Consider the following 13424-nt stretch of genomic DNA (forward strand, 5'->3'; position numbering starts at 1 on the left):
TTTTGTTATAAGAAATATAAAATAAACATGAAATTTAGAAAGAAAACATTTGTAGGGTCGTATTGCAGACGCTTGTTTACACAATTCAATGCTTACGTTTAAAGTCGGTTTAATTTCGTGTTTATATAAACTACATCGCGTTTTGAAGCGGTATAATCGATGACTTAAACAATTTACACGTAGACATGTAAATGTGCCCTTGACAACGATTAGAGGTCAATTCTAATTGCAAAAAATAAACAACGCAAATACTGTCATATGCATGCCTTAAGCCCAGGATATAAATATAATCGGTGTTAAGCAACGTTACGTTGCATAAAAGGGCCAAAAAATAATATGCTATATAATATAGTCCTTAAATATGTATTTTTGATTTAATTAATATTTTAAAATAAAGACTTTTAATTACTGATTATTTCTTGATAAATTGCAGCTTTAATTATAGCTTGTAAATTTTAAATTAAAGGTTATTAGTATTTATCATTATATCATGTATGCATTGCCAAACATTTATTATATCCCAAATATGTAAATCGTGATAGATTCTTATTTATTAAACTAATAACTTCGTTTTTATTATAAATTATTTCATTAACCTATACCCATAATACAAAACGTGATAGAATAATAATTTTATTACAGACAAATACGGATTTTCATTATTTAATTAAATCACTTATTAATTCGGGTATTTTTGGCAACAATTTTACCAAACAGCAACTAAATATGAAAGTAGCTAAACTAAATATAAGCTTAGTTACTAATCTTAAGTTAACTATATCCTTAAGGCCATATATTATGGGTTACGCCCAAGAAAAAAATACGTTATTGGACACATTTATAAATTCAAATCACTTTAATTACAGAAATGTACAAAGTTAAATTTATTCAATTATATTATTTTTAGTTGTTCTATTTCGATAAGTATATTAATACAATTTTCTTTAATTCTGTTGGTGTAATTTATTTAAACGCCGTATGTATTAACTAAAATTTTAAATAAAAATATTAAAATCTTATAATTTGGAAAGTTAAAAAAATGGTTTTATAAATATTCTTAATTAAGTTTTAAAAATTGAACTACAGTTTCATAAACAGCATAATTCTGTTTTAAACAAAGAAATATATCGTTTAGATAATTTTTTAATAAGTGTCTTAAAAAACGGTGTGCTTTTTTATACAGTACATCTAACTGTATTCGTAAAAATGAGACGGTTTGCGAGATTTGTATTGTAAATATGATTTGATTTATTTCAATGCATTAACACTGCAGTTTTTTCCCACGTTTTACCATTAACTTATTACAAAACAACGTTCATTAAATAAGGATTAAAAAATAAATTAACGCTAGAATGTCCAAATATTTGGTTAAAAAAACTAGCCTTAGCACGGATTAGTAGATTTTCATAATGATAACAATGTTGCTGTAAATAAGAAAATAATTTTCGTGTATAAATTTTAATTAAGTAATTGATTTAAGAGTGGTACCTACTAGAGTACTGGTACCTAGGTATACCCAGAACCTAATATTTTGTTTAATTTGTGTCTGTAAATATAAAAGCGAGCCTACAAACTGGTCAAACATGATTTTTTCGTTAAAATAATTTTTAATTGCATAAATAAAAATGCAATGTCTATTGATTATGAAAATAAAACAAAATAATTAATTACTCGACCTTTAATGTTTCTATAATAAACTTTTGGCACAAGTTTGTTGTATAATTAAGGAAAAATTAGGTAATTAATATAAAGAACAATGATATATGTCTGTAAAGTGTTTAATAGTTACTCAGAAAAGGTTAAAAAATTTAACATTTTTTGACATATAAGTCTGATTCGAAACGAAATTAAAAAAACATGTTGTCGTAACGTGCCTTAACATATCGTTTACTAATAAACGTTTTTTTATTAATAAAATTATATCTAAATCATGGCTATTGTAGCGTTAATGTAATATATTTAAAAACGTTTTTAAGCATAAAGATCGCGCGGAAAATTTTACGTTTTTTGCTTTTAAAACTTTTCATTAAGTTTGTCATGAAATTTAGTTTCTGTGAAATAGAAATAAAAATTATTTACCTGGCATGAAATAATTTTAAAAATTTAAATAGCTTTTAACCATTCATCGACAAGTTAATATTAAGACAACAAAATATACTTAATCAAATGTTAAACCGATTAACCTTTTAAAATGCACTTAAACGAACTTAATCATTTTAACAAAAATATTTTAAGGTATTGAAATTTAATTTATTAAAAATAATTAGTTGACGCAAATCGTAAGTTTGGGAAATAAACGATTAATTTTTTTCACCGGTAAAAAAATGGTTTCGCAAAAAATTCTGACCATTAATTTTTATTTTAATCTTGGTAACCAATTAGTCTTTATTCGATGTTTGTTGTCTGAAAACAACTGCTAACGTCAGTCTACGTAAATCTGGTTACACAAATTTAAAATTAGAATTACACCAATTGATTATATCTAAAATGTGATCTAAATACGTAATTCATCTCCAAATGCGTAAAATGTGGTCAGCTTACATAAAAGATTGGTTATTCACCTGTTTGTTGCTATCTTTACCATTGTTTTAAACTAAAAACGAACGACAAAATATTGTATTAATATAGATCAAAACTGAGAAATTTTAATCTTTTAAATTGAGTAACAATTTAAAATTACATAAAAATTATTACTCACAAAATAACGACTAGACTATTCATTGTCATAGTGTTAGTGTCGTGAACATATGAATGATTTTCCACTTATTTTAGGACAATTAAGAAGAAAAACTGATATAAATAAATCGAATATTTACAATTTTAATACAACAGGATTAAATAATTTGAAATGACCTTATTTTGAAAGACATATTCGTGTAATTATCATTGTTATACTTTACGTGTTTGAAACATAGGTTAAAAACAATATTCGCATGTTTAGAGTTAGATAAATATTTACAAGTCAAATTGGTGCTACGTTATGATTTAACATAAGTCTTTAACACGTGGTTTCGGGGCGGGCAGTGTTAAGTCGATCCAAATACCCGAGCAATTATTTTACCAGGTCACATGACACGCCTTTTTTAAATCGTCAGTTCGTTTTTGATTGGTCAATTTTTTTTTCTTTTTTTCTTAGTTTTTAGACATTGTTTTTGATTGGAAGACGTGGCAAGAGTATTGGGTATATAAGACCGGTCATTTAGGCTATTTAGACATATCAGGTTTTTTGAACCTTTACTACTTTAATAGCTAAGTTGGAAACTCAAGAATGAAGTTCGCATTTGCTTTACTGGTTTTGGTGTCGTTGGGTTTATCAAGCGAAGGTAAATACTTTTTTTTCTTTAAATATTCGAATAGCAAAAAGATATGTTTTTTTTTAATTATTACAATAAATTTTAATTTTATTTTTAGACAAAAAAATTTTAACTAATATTTTTTATTATTTTTTTTTGATAGCTCTAAGATGTTGGACTTGCGAAAACCAAAGATCAAACGACGATTGTCTAGCTAACGGTGAAGTTCGACAATGCCAAGAAAATGAGGTATTTCCTTTATAATTTTAATTTTAAATCAAACCAAAATTTAAAAAAAAATATGTATAAATGTATAATAATTAATTGTAAGATAGGGCATTGCCAGTTTTAATTATTACAATTAAATATAAGTTAGTAAAAGAGTAACAAAAAAGAAATACTAAAAAAAAAAAACAATTTATTTTAATTCATGATTTCTTGATTTCCCTGTATCCTGAAGTTTAATAAGAAAGGTTGTAATAAACTTTCACAATATTACAGCAAGCTTGCCACAACGAAGTAAGAACTGACAACATTGGAATGCGAATCACCAAAAGATGTAAACAAGCACTTGCCTGCGAGAACAACTTTATTCAGGTAATTTTTAAATTTTTTTTTTTTTTTTTTTAAATTTTTTTCACCAATTACCATTTTTTGAATAATTTTCAAGTATTTTTCGTTTTTAAAATCAGCTGGTATTCCAAAAAGAAATATAGCTGCTATTTCGCGGTTTAAACGTCTTAACCACATGATACTATAACCTTCTATAGCGGTTATGTTTGTTTATAATTTAACCGATTCTTGATTATCCGATATCACCGCAACGTAAACAAATAGCAGAATTCGAAAGCTCACAACTTGGATACCTTTAAAATTTAAATTTGCTGTTTTTAGACGCATAATAAAACCCTAGGTTGTATTTTAATAAATCGTATATCATATTAGGTCTTTTAATCGTAATTTTTAAGTTTATTATTACTATTAAACGTAAAATAAATCACATATTAATACCTAAAATATTTGATAAATAATCTGGTGACGAAACTTCGCATGGTCAATGACTACGAAAATTAATGTTTTTAGCCAAATTTTAAAATAGACTTTTAAAACTACATTTTTATAGAACCCAAGAGCGGCCTGGTTTCCAACCCAATGTAACCCCAAAGTGCCACACACAGTTTGCCGATGCTGCTGCAACTTTGATGAATGTAATCGACCATCCCTCTTCTGCTTGGACAGTAAGTTTACATTAATTACATGCTAACCTACGCTTATAAAAAGCCCTGTGGGTTTTTAAATGTTTGCAAAGCCACTGGAGCTATGTTAGATCCCATGGTTAAGCACCATGTTTAAAAATAACCCTTAAAACTTAGGGTAAGTGATTGTTAAAAAAATTAGTAAAATATAGCCCGATAAAAGAAGTACATTTTTTTATTTGTACGTCATTGCCCTTGTTTAGTAATTTACGTTTCACTAGGTTTTGTGCATGTTTTAGGCATGTTAAACGCGGTGTAAAAAGCCTTAATATTGTAAATTAATCCTTAAAGTGTTGTACCCAGCCGTTAAACCAAAAAAATTTGTAACATTTGTCAAAACAGTTGACCTGTTGGTCTGGTTTCAAACGTTACAATTTAAGTCGTTAGGTTAAGCACGTACATGTAAATTATAACACATTTCATTTCCTATAATTAGGCTTTAACATGCCGGGCACATAAGATGGATTAAATATTTTAGCGCAATTAAGGTTTTGCTTTTCATTTCACGGAAATACGCCCGCGCAAAGAACTGTAAGGTGTGTCTGAAATTAACACTTATACCGCTTACATTAACATCTCATTATAACGCTTTATTTCCATATATAAATTAATTCTGCTGGGTCGTGACAGACTGTGTAGGCGAGCAAGTAATTAACGAACTCAATTTTGAAATTTGTTTTTAATGGGCCATATTAGGATCGTTAGCCTAAGTTAACTTTTAACTGTTGGTACGGGCAAGTTAAACCCATTTTGAACTAATAATAACCAATCCAGTACAAAATTAACTTGTTGACTAATTTTTAACTAGTCCTTGTACCTTTAATGGCAATTTTATCTACAGATTCGGTTATAAACTTATTTAGTCAGATTTTGGCTAACCTAGCCTTAGTATATCTAAATTTTCAAAATTAAAACTTTTACTTGAAACTTTATTTTGTTTTAGATATTCCAGATTGCGAACCAATAGGTATCCCAGCGAACGGAGGACGAGATTGTGATTTCGACCGAGTTTTCACTGAGCCTGGGAGCGTTTGCACTTTCCGATGTAACGCAGGTAAATACTTGCACAATTTTTTGTCGATTGGACTTACAGTTTTTTGATGTTGTTTGCTGTAGATAATAGTGAATATCTAGTGACTTTAGGCACACATTAACCTGTTATTAAAGTCGTTATTGATATTAAATAACCATCTCAAACGATTTTTTACACTTGTTTAATAGCGTTTAATGCTTATGCCTTTTATATGTTCTGTAACAAAAGTTTTCATTTTTTTAAAGGTTATGAACTTGTCGGGTCACCTGTAAGCACGTGCGTTTTATCTGAGGACAACAGCACAGCAGCTTTCAGCAACCCAGTCCCAACTTGCAGACGTAAGTTTAATCTAACTAACAAAATGAAACAGGCTTTATTATACCAGGTTTAAAATTTAATATAAAAATCAAAATAGATTCGGTATTTTAATATCATTTAGGCTTTAACAAAGTCTTTTTAAGTAGGGTAACATATAGCATAACATGGTTATACGCACATTTATAAGTGCCATTATCTTAACATATTGCCCTTTAAAGCAATTTAAAAGGTATTAAGTAAAATACTATCGTTTAATTTTTCTTATGATTTTAACAGCAACAACTTGCGATCCTCGCCAACGAAACCCAGTTAACGGCCGAGTTGATTGCTCAAACGGAAACATAATTGGAAGCCAATGTGAATTTACTTGTGGTCCTGGATTTTTCTTAAGAGGAGCCGATGTAGTCACTTGCAGTAAGTAAAGGGTTTCAACTTTTTAAATATCCCTATGTGGGACTATATGTTTAAAGAAGCGTTGTTTTTAGGCAAAAAACACATTTTTGCTAGCAAACATACACATAAAAATTAAAATAATTTATTTTAATTTTTAGCTGAAGATAGACTGTGGTCAGCAGCGCCACCAACCTGTGTTCGAATTCGATGCCCACCACCACACGTTGCGCCAGCTAACGGTGATGTCGATTGCTCCAACTCGAATTTCCTTAGCAGCCGATGCTCGTAAGTTAATACAATTTATCACCCCTTTTTAAGTTTAGAAATCGCAATGGTATTAAACAAACGCAATATAAATAAAAATACTTAGGCCATCACATATCGTTAACTTTTTAAATAACAACTGCCTTTAGAAATAGTTTATTTTTCAAAGCACCTTTGTAATTTTAGATTCACTTGTGATGTTGGTTTTAACTTGGTTGGATCACCATTGTCAGTCTGTAATGATGATAACGATGGCGACGCACAAGGAGAATGGACTACCCCAGCACCAACTTGCCAACGTAAGTTTTATTAAAACATTAACCTAATCTTTAAAGTAAATCCAAATCTTTAGACCATTAAAAGACATGTAAGCTTGTAGTCGTATTTTATAGGTATTTACGTATAGCAAACCTCAACTAAGTCTTTTTTAAGAGCCTCTCATCATAATTCATTCCACAGCACTAGACAAAAAACTCTTAACATTCACATATTTATTCTTCTATAGGAGTCACTTGCCCTGAACGAGTCGGACCACTTGATGGAGATGTCATCTGCACAGACGGAGTTTTCTTTGCCAGTGTTTGCACTTACACTTGCGACACAGGATTCGGTCTTGTTGGATCTATTCGATCTCGATGCCGAGCTGATGGAACTTGGTCTACCGATGTACCAACTTGTCAACGTTAGTAAAGTCATATTAATATTTAATTAGACTTAAGAATAACCAAAGACTTCTCCTGTTAATTATTTATGCCTTTTATACTGTTTTTTTATCATTTAAAATATGAAACTAATTATTAATGCCTGTTGAAACATAAAACCGTTTGAAATTGAATAAAATAGCTTTGATTGTTTGCAAAAACTAAGCTAAAGCTTTGTTTAAATGGTAATATAATAAAATATTAATTAAAATGTTTTTTATTTTTTTATCAGGAATCACATGTCTACCAGTCTTGGGTGATCCTGAATTCGGTGTAGTTTCCTGTACTGACGACAACTTTTACCAAAGTAATTGCGATTATATTTGTGACGCTGGATTCGCTCTTGTTGGGTCTGATAGATTGACTTGTGATGATGACTTCAACGGAGACCTATTGGGATTCTGGGTTAACTTTCCACCTCCAGTTTGCCAAAGTAAGTTGTCTGAACACAAATAATTATTCCTTTTATGTTGTTTTAAAGTTGGTTCTTCAAATTGTTACTAAATAGCAAAAATTTGCCTTTGAAATAGTAAAAGTGTAAAAAAAAACTTCTACAAGTGTTTAAATTTTTTACTGTATTATTTCTCATAAATTTAAAAAGGTGACTTAATTGCTTGGCTATTTTGTATTAAATAAAATTCCATTTTGGCTTCTTCTAACATTTTGTCGTCACAGGAATTCGATGCTTGCCCGACTACACTAGCTTCACCAACGGAAACGTGGTATGCACAGACTCTAACTTCGTCAGCAGCGATTGTTCTTTCAGTTGTACAAACCGATATTTCTTGGCTGGTGCTGAGACACTCACCTGTCTTCAAAACGGAAATGATGTCATCGGAGTGTGGAGCCAACCCGCTCCAGTCTGTGAACGTAAGTTAAAGCAACATCAAGTTTGTTTCATTGGACATTGTAGTTTAGTTAACGCCTTGAAACCTTAAATTACACAAAAAAATCACCTTTAGTCAAGCCCACAACTTCTACATTTTATTTTAGCATAATAAATAACCAATTCTATCATAAATTTACAGTTAAGATGTGTGACGACCCACCGCCAGCACCTGAAAACGGATTCCTGGTATGCACTGACGGTAATTTACTCGGATCTCAATGCGAATACGGATGTGTAGATTTCCACACCAGAACTGGACCACTTTACAGCAACTGTATTGAGTTGGGCGATGGTACCTTGTTGTGGGATAACCCAGCTCCAGTTTGTATTCGTAAGTGAAACAAAAGCCTTCTAATAACTTATTGAAGTTAAGGCCACATGCTAAAGTCGAGTTTATGGGACAATATATATGTCCAATTTTAGAGGCCTTGGGACTATGTACATGTTCATATAAGTTTAAAGTTGCGACGATATTACGACAAATAAAAAGCAACATGTAGAGCAGGCTATCGACTATTCCCAATTAACCTTTTAATTAACAACCAAATTAACCTATACCAATGCGCAAAAATATTCACAAAATACGAACAATAAATATTTTTTAATCCTGTGTAGAAATTAACAACAAATTAATTAACAATTAAAAAAACAGTTCCAAAGTTAACGACAACTCTTTTTACAGCTAACGAATGTGACATGCAAGGCCCACTTGAGCACGGACAAATCACTTGCTCAGACGGAAACTTTGCCACCTCAGAATGTGTATTTGAATGTCTCGATGAAGGGTATTCTCTTTTCCCCCCAGAAATCACTGACAACGTTTGTCTTAACGACACAACCTGGACCTTGCCAGAACCTTGTTGTACAAGTAAGAAACTAATTTTAATTTAATTTAAGTAGTAAAAAAATTTAAGCAAATATCCAAAAAACACAAATCTAATAATTATGTTTATTATTTCTATAGGACCATGTCCCCCATTTGCCGAGTTTGATGCCGTTTTTATTCTTGATTCTTCATCTTCTGTGGGACAAGAGAATTGGGACACCATGAAAGAATTCGTGAGAATCATCTTGTCGTAAGTTAAACTTTTACAACCTCAAGCTTACTGATACAAAGCATAAGATATATTTGCATTACCATACATAGAAAATATAGAAATGAAAGTATTTAAAAGTTGATTTTTATATAAAGCGTGATATAGGCGGCTATTTGCAGTGTCTAATTGAATATTTGTTTTTTTATTACAGGAGCTTCAACCTTGGAAACGATCTCGCTCGATTAGCTGTGTTCAGATACAACGGAGAAGTTGATACCGCTACCCAGATTCTGTTAGACGAATTCCCTAATTCAGGCGACATGGATGCTCTTCTTGCAGCATTTGATGCAATCCCATATGATGGATCAGGTACAAACACAAATGTTTTATTTATTCACAATCTAGTATACACTAATGCAGTAATGTACAAACTGGCTTAAATTGATTATTTATACCTGAAAAAATGCTTGGGTAAATTTGAGACAAAATTATGTAAATTTTGCCCAATTTTTTATTAAGATTTATTTTATTACAGGAACAAGAACTGGCCAGGCACTTGAGCATGCCCTTAATGTTGTTCTGAGACCAGAAAATGGTAACAGACCTGATGTCGATGACGTTGTTTTGGTGATTACTGATGGTCGATCTCAAGATGAAGTCGATGTTATATCTGAAGAATTGAGAGCTGCTGGAGTCATTGTAAGTCTAATTTGCTAACTTTTTTAGTTTTTGATGCCCCAAACGGCAAAATACTAAATAGGATTTACCATAATATTGCATTACAATATACCTTTATTTTTTATTAAGAAAGAGTCTGCTAATAGCGTGTTTAAGCTATCCATAAATGTCGGTATAAGAGCGCATAGTGTGGAAATTAGTTTGGCTGACCAGTATATTTATTTCCAACTTTTTTTACAGACCTACGCTCTTGGAATTGTACCACCAAGCGGCCAACTCGACCCTGCCCAGTTGCTTCAAATAGCTGGTGATGAACAAAACCTCATTATTGCTGAAGATGGTTTCAGTAACCTTGATGAAGAATTCTCAGCAACTCTCAGCTCCCAGATTTGCGGAGAACCTTGTGATACTTAAACCAACAACTTTTTTATTCTTATAGATAAATTTGTTTTAAGCGCTTAACCTTGACTGCCAAAACCGAATAGTGTGTTTAAATGTATTTTTGTCGATTATTATATATTATGTTTATATGTAACATGTGTTGTTAAAAATATAACGAATATAATGGGAATTTAAAAGTCTTTTTGATATATAATCCGATTAGGCAGCAGTAAGTATAAGTAACCATAAAAGTATTGACGTTTGGTATATCAGTATTTTCTATTCTTTTAGGTTAAACAAAAGACTGGCTTAAAGGCCCACTTAAAGTTGCTTGTCTTTTTTTAGTATGTCCTGTCTGCTTATGTTTTTTTATTTTAAATGTTTTTATGTGTTACGAGAACAAGTGACAGCGGAAATAAATGCAATGAAATTGAATATAATTAACATACAACCAAAATCTCAATTACGTGGTAACTAACTGACAAGCTGACTAAAAAATAGAATAACAGTCTGACTGTCTGACATACCACAAGCAGTTAGAATTCAGAATCTAACAATTTAATCGCTTTGACTGTATTACCCTTTTTATTTACTTAAATTTTACTTAGCACACATTAACACTGCATAAAATCTTACTCACCATTGTTTTATTTAGGCTTTTTAAGAGTAGGTTAAAAATATATTAGGAAAAGATGTTGTATGGGTCAGGAGAGTATGCTGGCCAGAGAGGTAACCAGACACTTCGGCCTCCGGACACTTCGGCCAAAATTTTTTTTTCAAAACAGCGGGGATTTTGCATTTTAATTACCGCGAGAAATTTTATTTTCGCGTAGTTTTATACAGTTTTTTAGACAGTATTTGAAACAAACTAAGCAGTAAATTAATATTTTTTTTTAATAATAATGTGCAAGAACATGTAATCTTTCTTTTGGCGTGTCAAATTTTTTAATTTTACAAACTAAAACCTATAAAAAACTAAAATTAAAAGCGCGCGCTTTTAGGTGACACAAAACGATGCATAATTATATCTCGTATTTTGCCAAATAGTGCCGCCTTTTCAAACAATATTTGAAGAAAATAGTGTGTTAATTTTTTATTTTTTAAACTGAGAATTATGCATAAATATGTTATCTTTCTTTTCCTGTGTCAATTTTTTAATTTTACAAACTAAAACCTATAAAAAACTAATTTTGAAAGCGCGCGCTTTTAGGTGACACAAGACGATGCATTATGATATCACGTGTTTTGCGAACTAGGGCCGTCTTTCTAAACAATATTTGAAGAAAATAGATCATTAATTAATCATTTTTTACACTGAGAAATGTGCATAAATATGTTATTAGTTATTGCCCGTGTTAATGTATATAAATTTATATACTAAAACACAAAGAATAAAACGTTTAAAGAGTTGCCAGAAGATTTGTCCTGCAAAAAAACGGCGGGAAGTCGGCGATGAAATTCCGGTGTATAAAGTCAGCGTAGGACCATATTTTACCGATATTCAAAATAAAATTTTGCATAAAGTACAGTATATATAAAAGTTTTTATTAGTTGTTACGTTAATGACATATGTTAGTTTTTAGAATATTATTTTTTTTTTAATTTTTGTTTCAAAAACCTTTTTTTAAAACCAACTAAAGACGGGTGTTTTTGGCCTGCAAAATTTTACGACTAATCGCTTTCGGCCTGCAAAATTTTTCTTTAAACTTTTATATATACTGTACTTTATGCAAAATTTTATTTTAAATATCGGTAAAATATGGTCCTACGCTGACTTTATACACGGAAATTTCATCGCCGACTTCCCGCCGTTTTTTTGCAGGACAAATCTTCTGGCAACTCTTTAAACGTTTTATTCTTTGTGTTTTAGTATATAAATTTATATACATTAACACGGGCAATAACTAATAACATATTTATGCACATTTCTCAGTGTAAAAAATGATTAATTAATGATCTATTTTCTTCAAATATTGTTTGAAAAGGCGGCACTATTTGGCAAAATACGAGATATAATAATGCATCGTTTTGTGTCACCTAAAAGCGCGCGCTTTTAATTTTAGTTTTTTATAGGTTTTAGTTTGTAAAATTAAAAAATTTGACACGCCAAAAGAAAGATTACATGTTTTTGCACATTATTATTAAAAAAAAATATTAATTTACTGCTTATTTTGTTTCAAATACTGTCTCAAAAACTGTATAAAACTACGCGAAAATAAAATTTCTCGCGGTAATTAAAATGCAAAATCCCCGCTGTTTTGAAAAAAAAATTTTGGCCGAAGTGTCCGGGGGCCGAAGTGTCTGGCATTCGGCCAGAGAAACTTTTCATCATCACCGGTTTCTCGAGTAAGACCCAAAGCAACTGGGATCGCTGATAAGCACAGAGGGGTGGGAATGTATTCTTGCTTAATTCAACCACAAATATCAAGTTTTGGCCGAACAAGTAAGATTATTTGATTTGAAAATAGTAAAAATTTAAGTGCTCGGGGTTCAAATGTGAAGGGTCCAAGTGCAAGGGGTTTAAGTGTGAGGGGTTTAAGTGTAAGGGGTTCAAATCTAAGGGATTCAAATGTAAAGGGTTCAAGTGTAAGGGGTTCAAGTGTAAGGGGTTCAAATGTAAGGGGTTCAAATGTAAGGGGTTCAAATGTAAGGGGTTCATATGTAAGCGGTTCAAGTGTGAGGGGTTGAAGTGCACGGGGTTCAAATATGAAGGGTTTAAGTTTAAGGGGTTCAAGTGTAAGGGGTTTAGATAAATGGGGTTCAAATGTCTGGCCACCCAAAATAACGACTAGACTATTCATTCATTATTAAAGTGTGTGTCGTGGACATATGAATGATTTTCCACTTATTTTAGGACAATTAAGAAGAAAAACTGATATAAATAAATCGAATATTTACAATTTTAATATAACAGAAAAAAAAATTAATATGACCTAATTTTTAAAAGACATTTTCGTGTAATTATCATTGTTATATTCTACGTGTTTAAAACACAGGTTAAAAACAATATTCGCATGTTTAGAGTTAAGTAAATATTTATAAGTCAAATTGGTGCTACTTTAGGTGTTTACATAAGTCTTTAACACGTGGTTTTGTGGCGGGCAGTGTTAAGTCGATCCAAATGTTTTTGATTGGAAGACGTGGCAAGAAAATTCGGTATATAAGACTGGTCATTTAGGCT

At 31.0% G+C, this 13424-nt stretch overlaps 1 protein-coding gene across 1 annotated transcript; it reads left to right on the top strand.

Moving 5' to 3' along the window:
- Positions 1-3120: 3120 nt before the first annotated feature.
- On the top strand, positions 3121-10403 carry LOC145743090 (P-selectin-like). The gene is made up of 18 exons (XM_082560977.1): positions 3121-3323; positions 3457-3542; positions 3795-3890; positions 4417-4531; positions 5493-5603; positions 5828-5920; positions 6177-6314; positions 6452-6578; positions 6744-6856; positions 7063-7239; positions 7491-7691; positions 7934-8128; positions 8287-8478; positions 8830-9015; positions 9112-9223; positions 9396-9553; positions 9720-9883; positions 10103-10403. Exons 1-18 carry the CDS (start codon positions 3269-3271, stop codon positions 10274-10276), a joined length of 2493 nt encoding a protein of 830 aa, XP_082417103.1. The 5' UTR covers positions 3121-3268; the 3' UTR covers positions 10277-10403.
- The last annotated feature ends 3021 nt before the right edge of the window (positions 10404-13424 follow it).

The sequence above is a fragment of the Corella eumyota genome, chromosome 1 (assembly GCF_963082875.1).
Source record: "Corella eumyota chromosome 1, kaCorEumy4.1, whole genome shotgun sequence".
Lineage (NCBI taxonomy): Eukaryota > Metazoa > Chordata > Ascidiacea > Phlebobranchia > Corellidae > Corella > Corella eumyota.

Coding starts and splice junctions, on each gene's coding strand:
- LOC145743090 (XM_082560977.1), top strand. CDS start 3,269: ATGAAGTTCGCATTTGCTTTACTGGTTTTGGTGTCGTTGGGTTTATCA. Junction 3,543..3,794: donor GACAATGCCAAGAAAATGAG/GTATTTCCTTTA, acceptor ACAATATTACAG/CAAGCTTGCCACAACGAAGT. Junction 4,532..5,492: donor ATCCCTCTTCTGCTTGGACA/GTAAGTTTACAT, acceptor ATTTTGTTTTAG/ATATTCCAGATTGCGAACCA.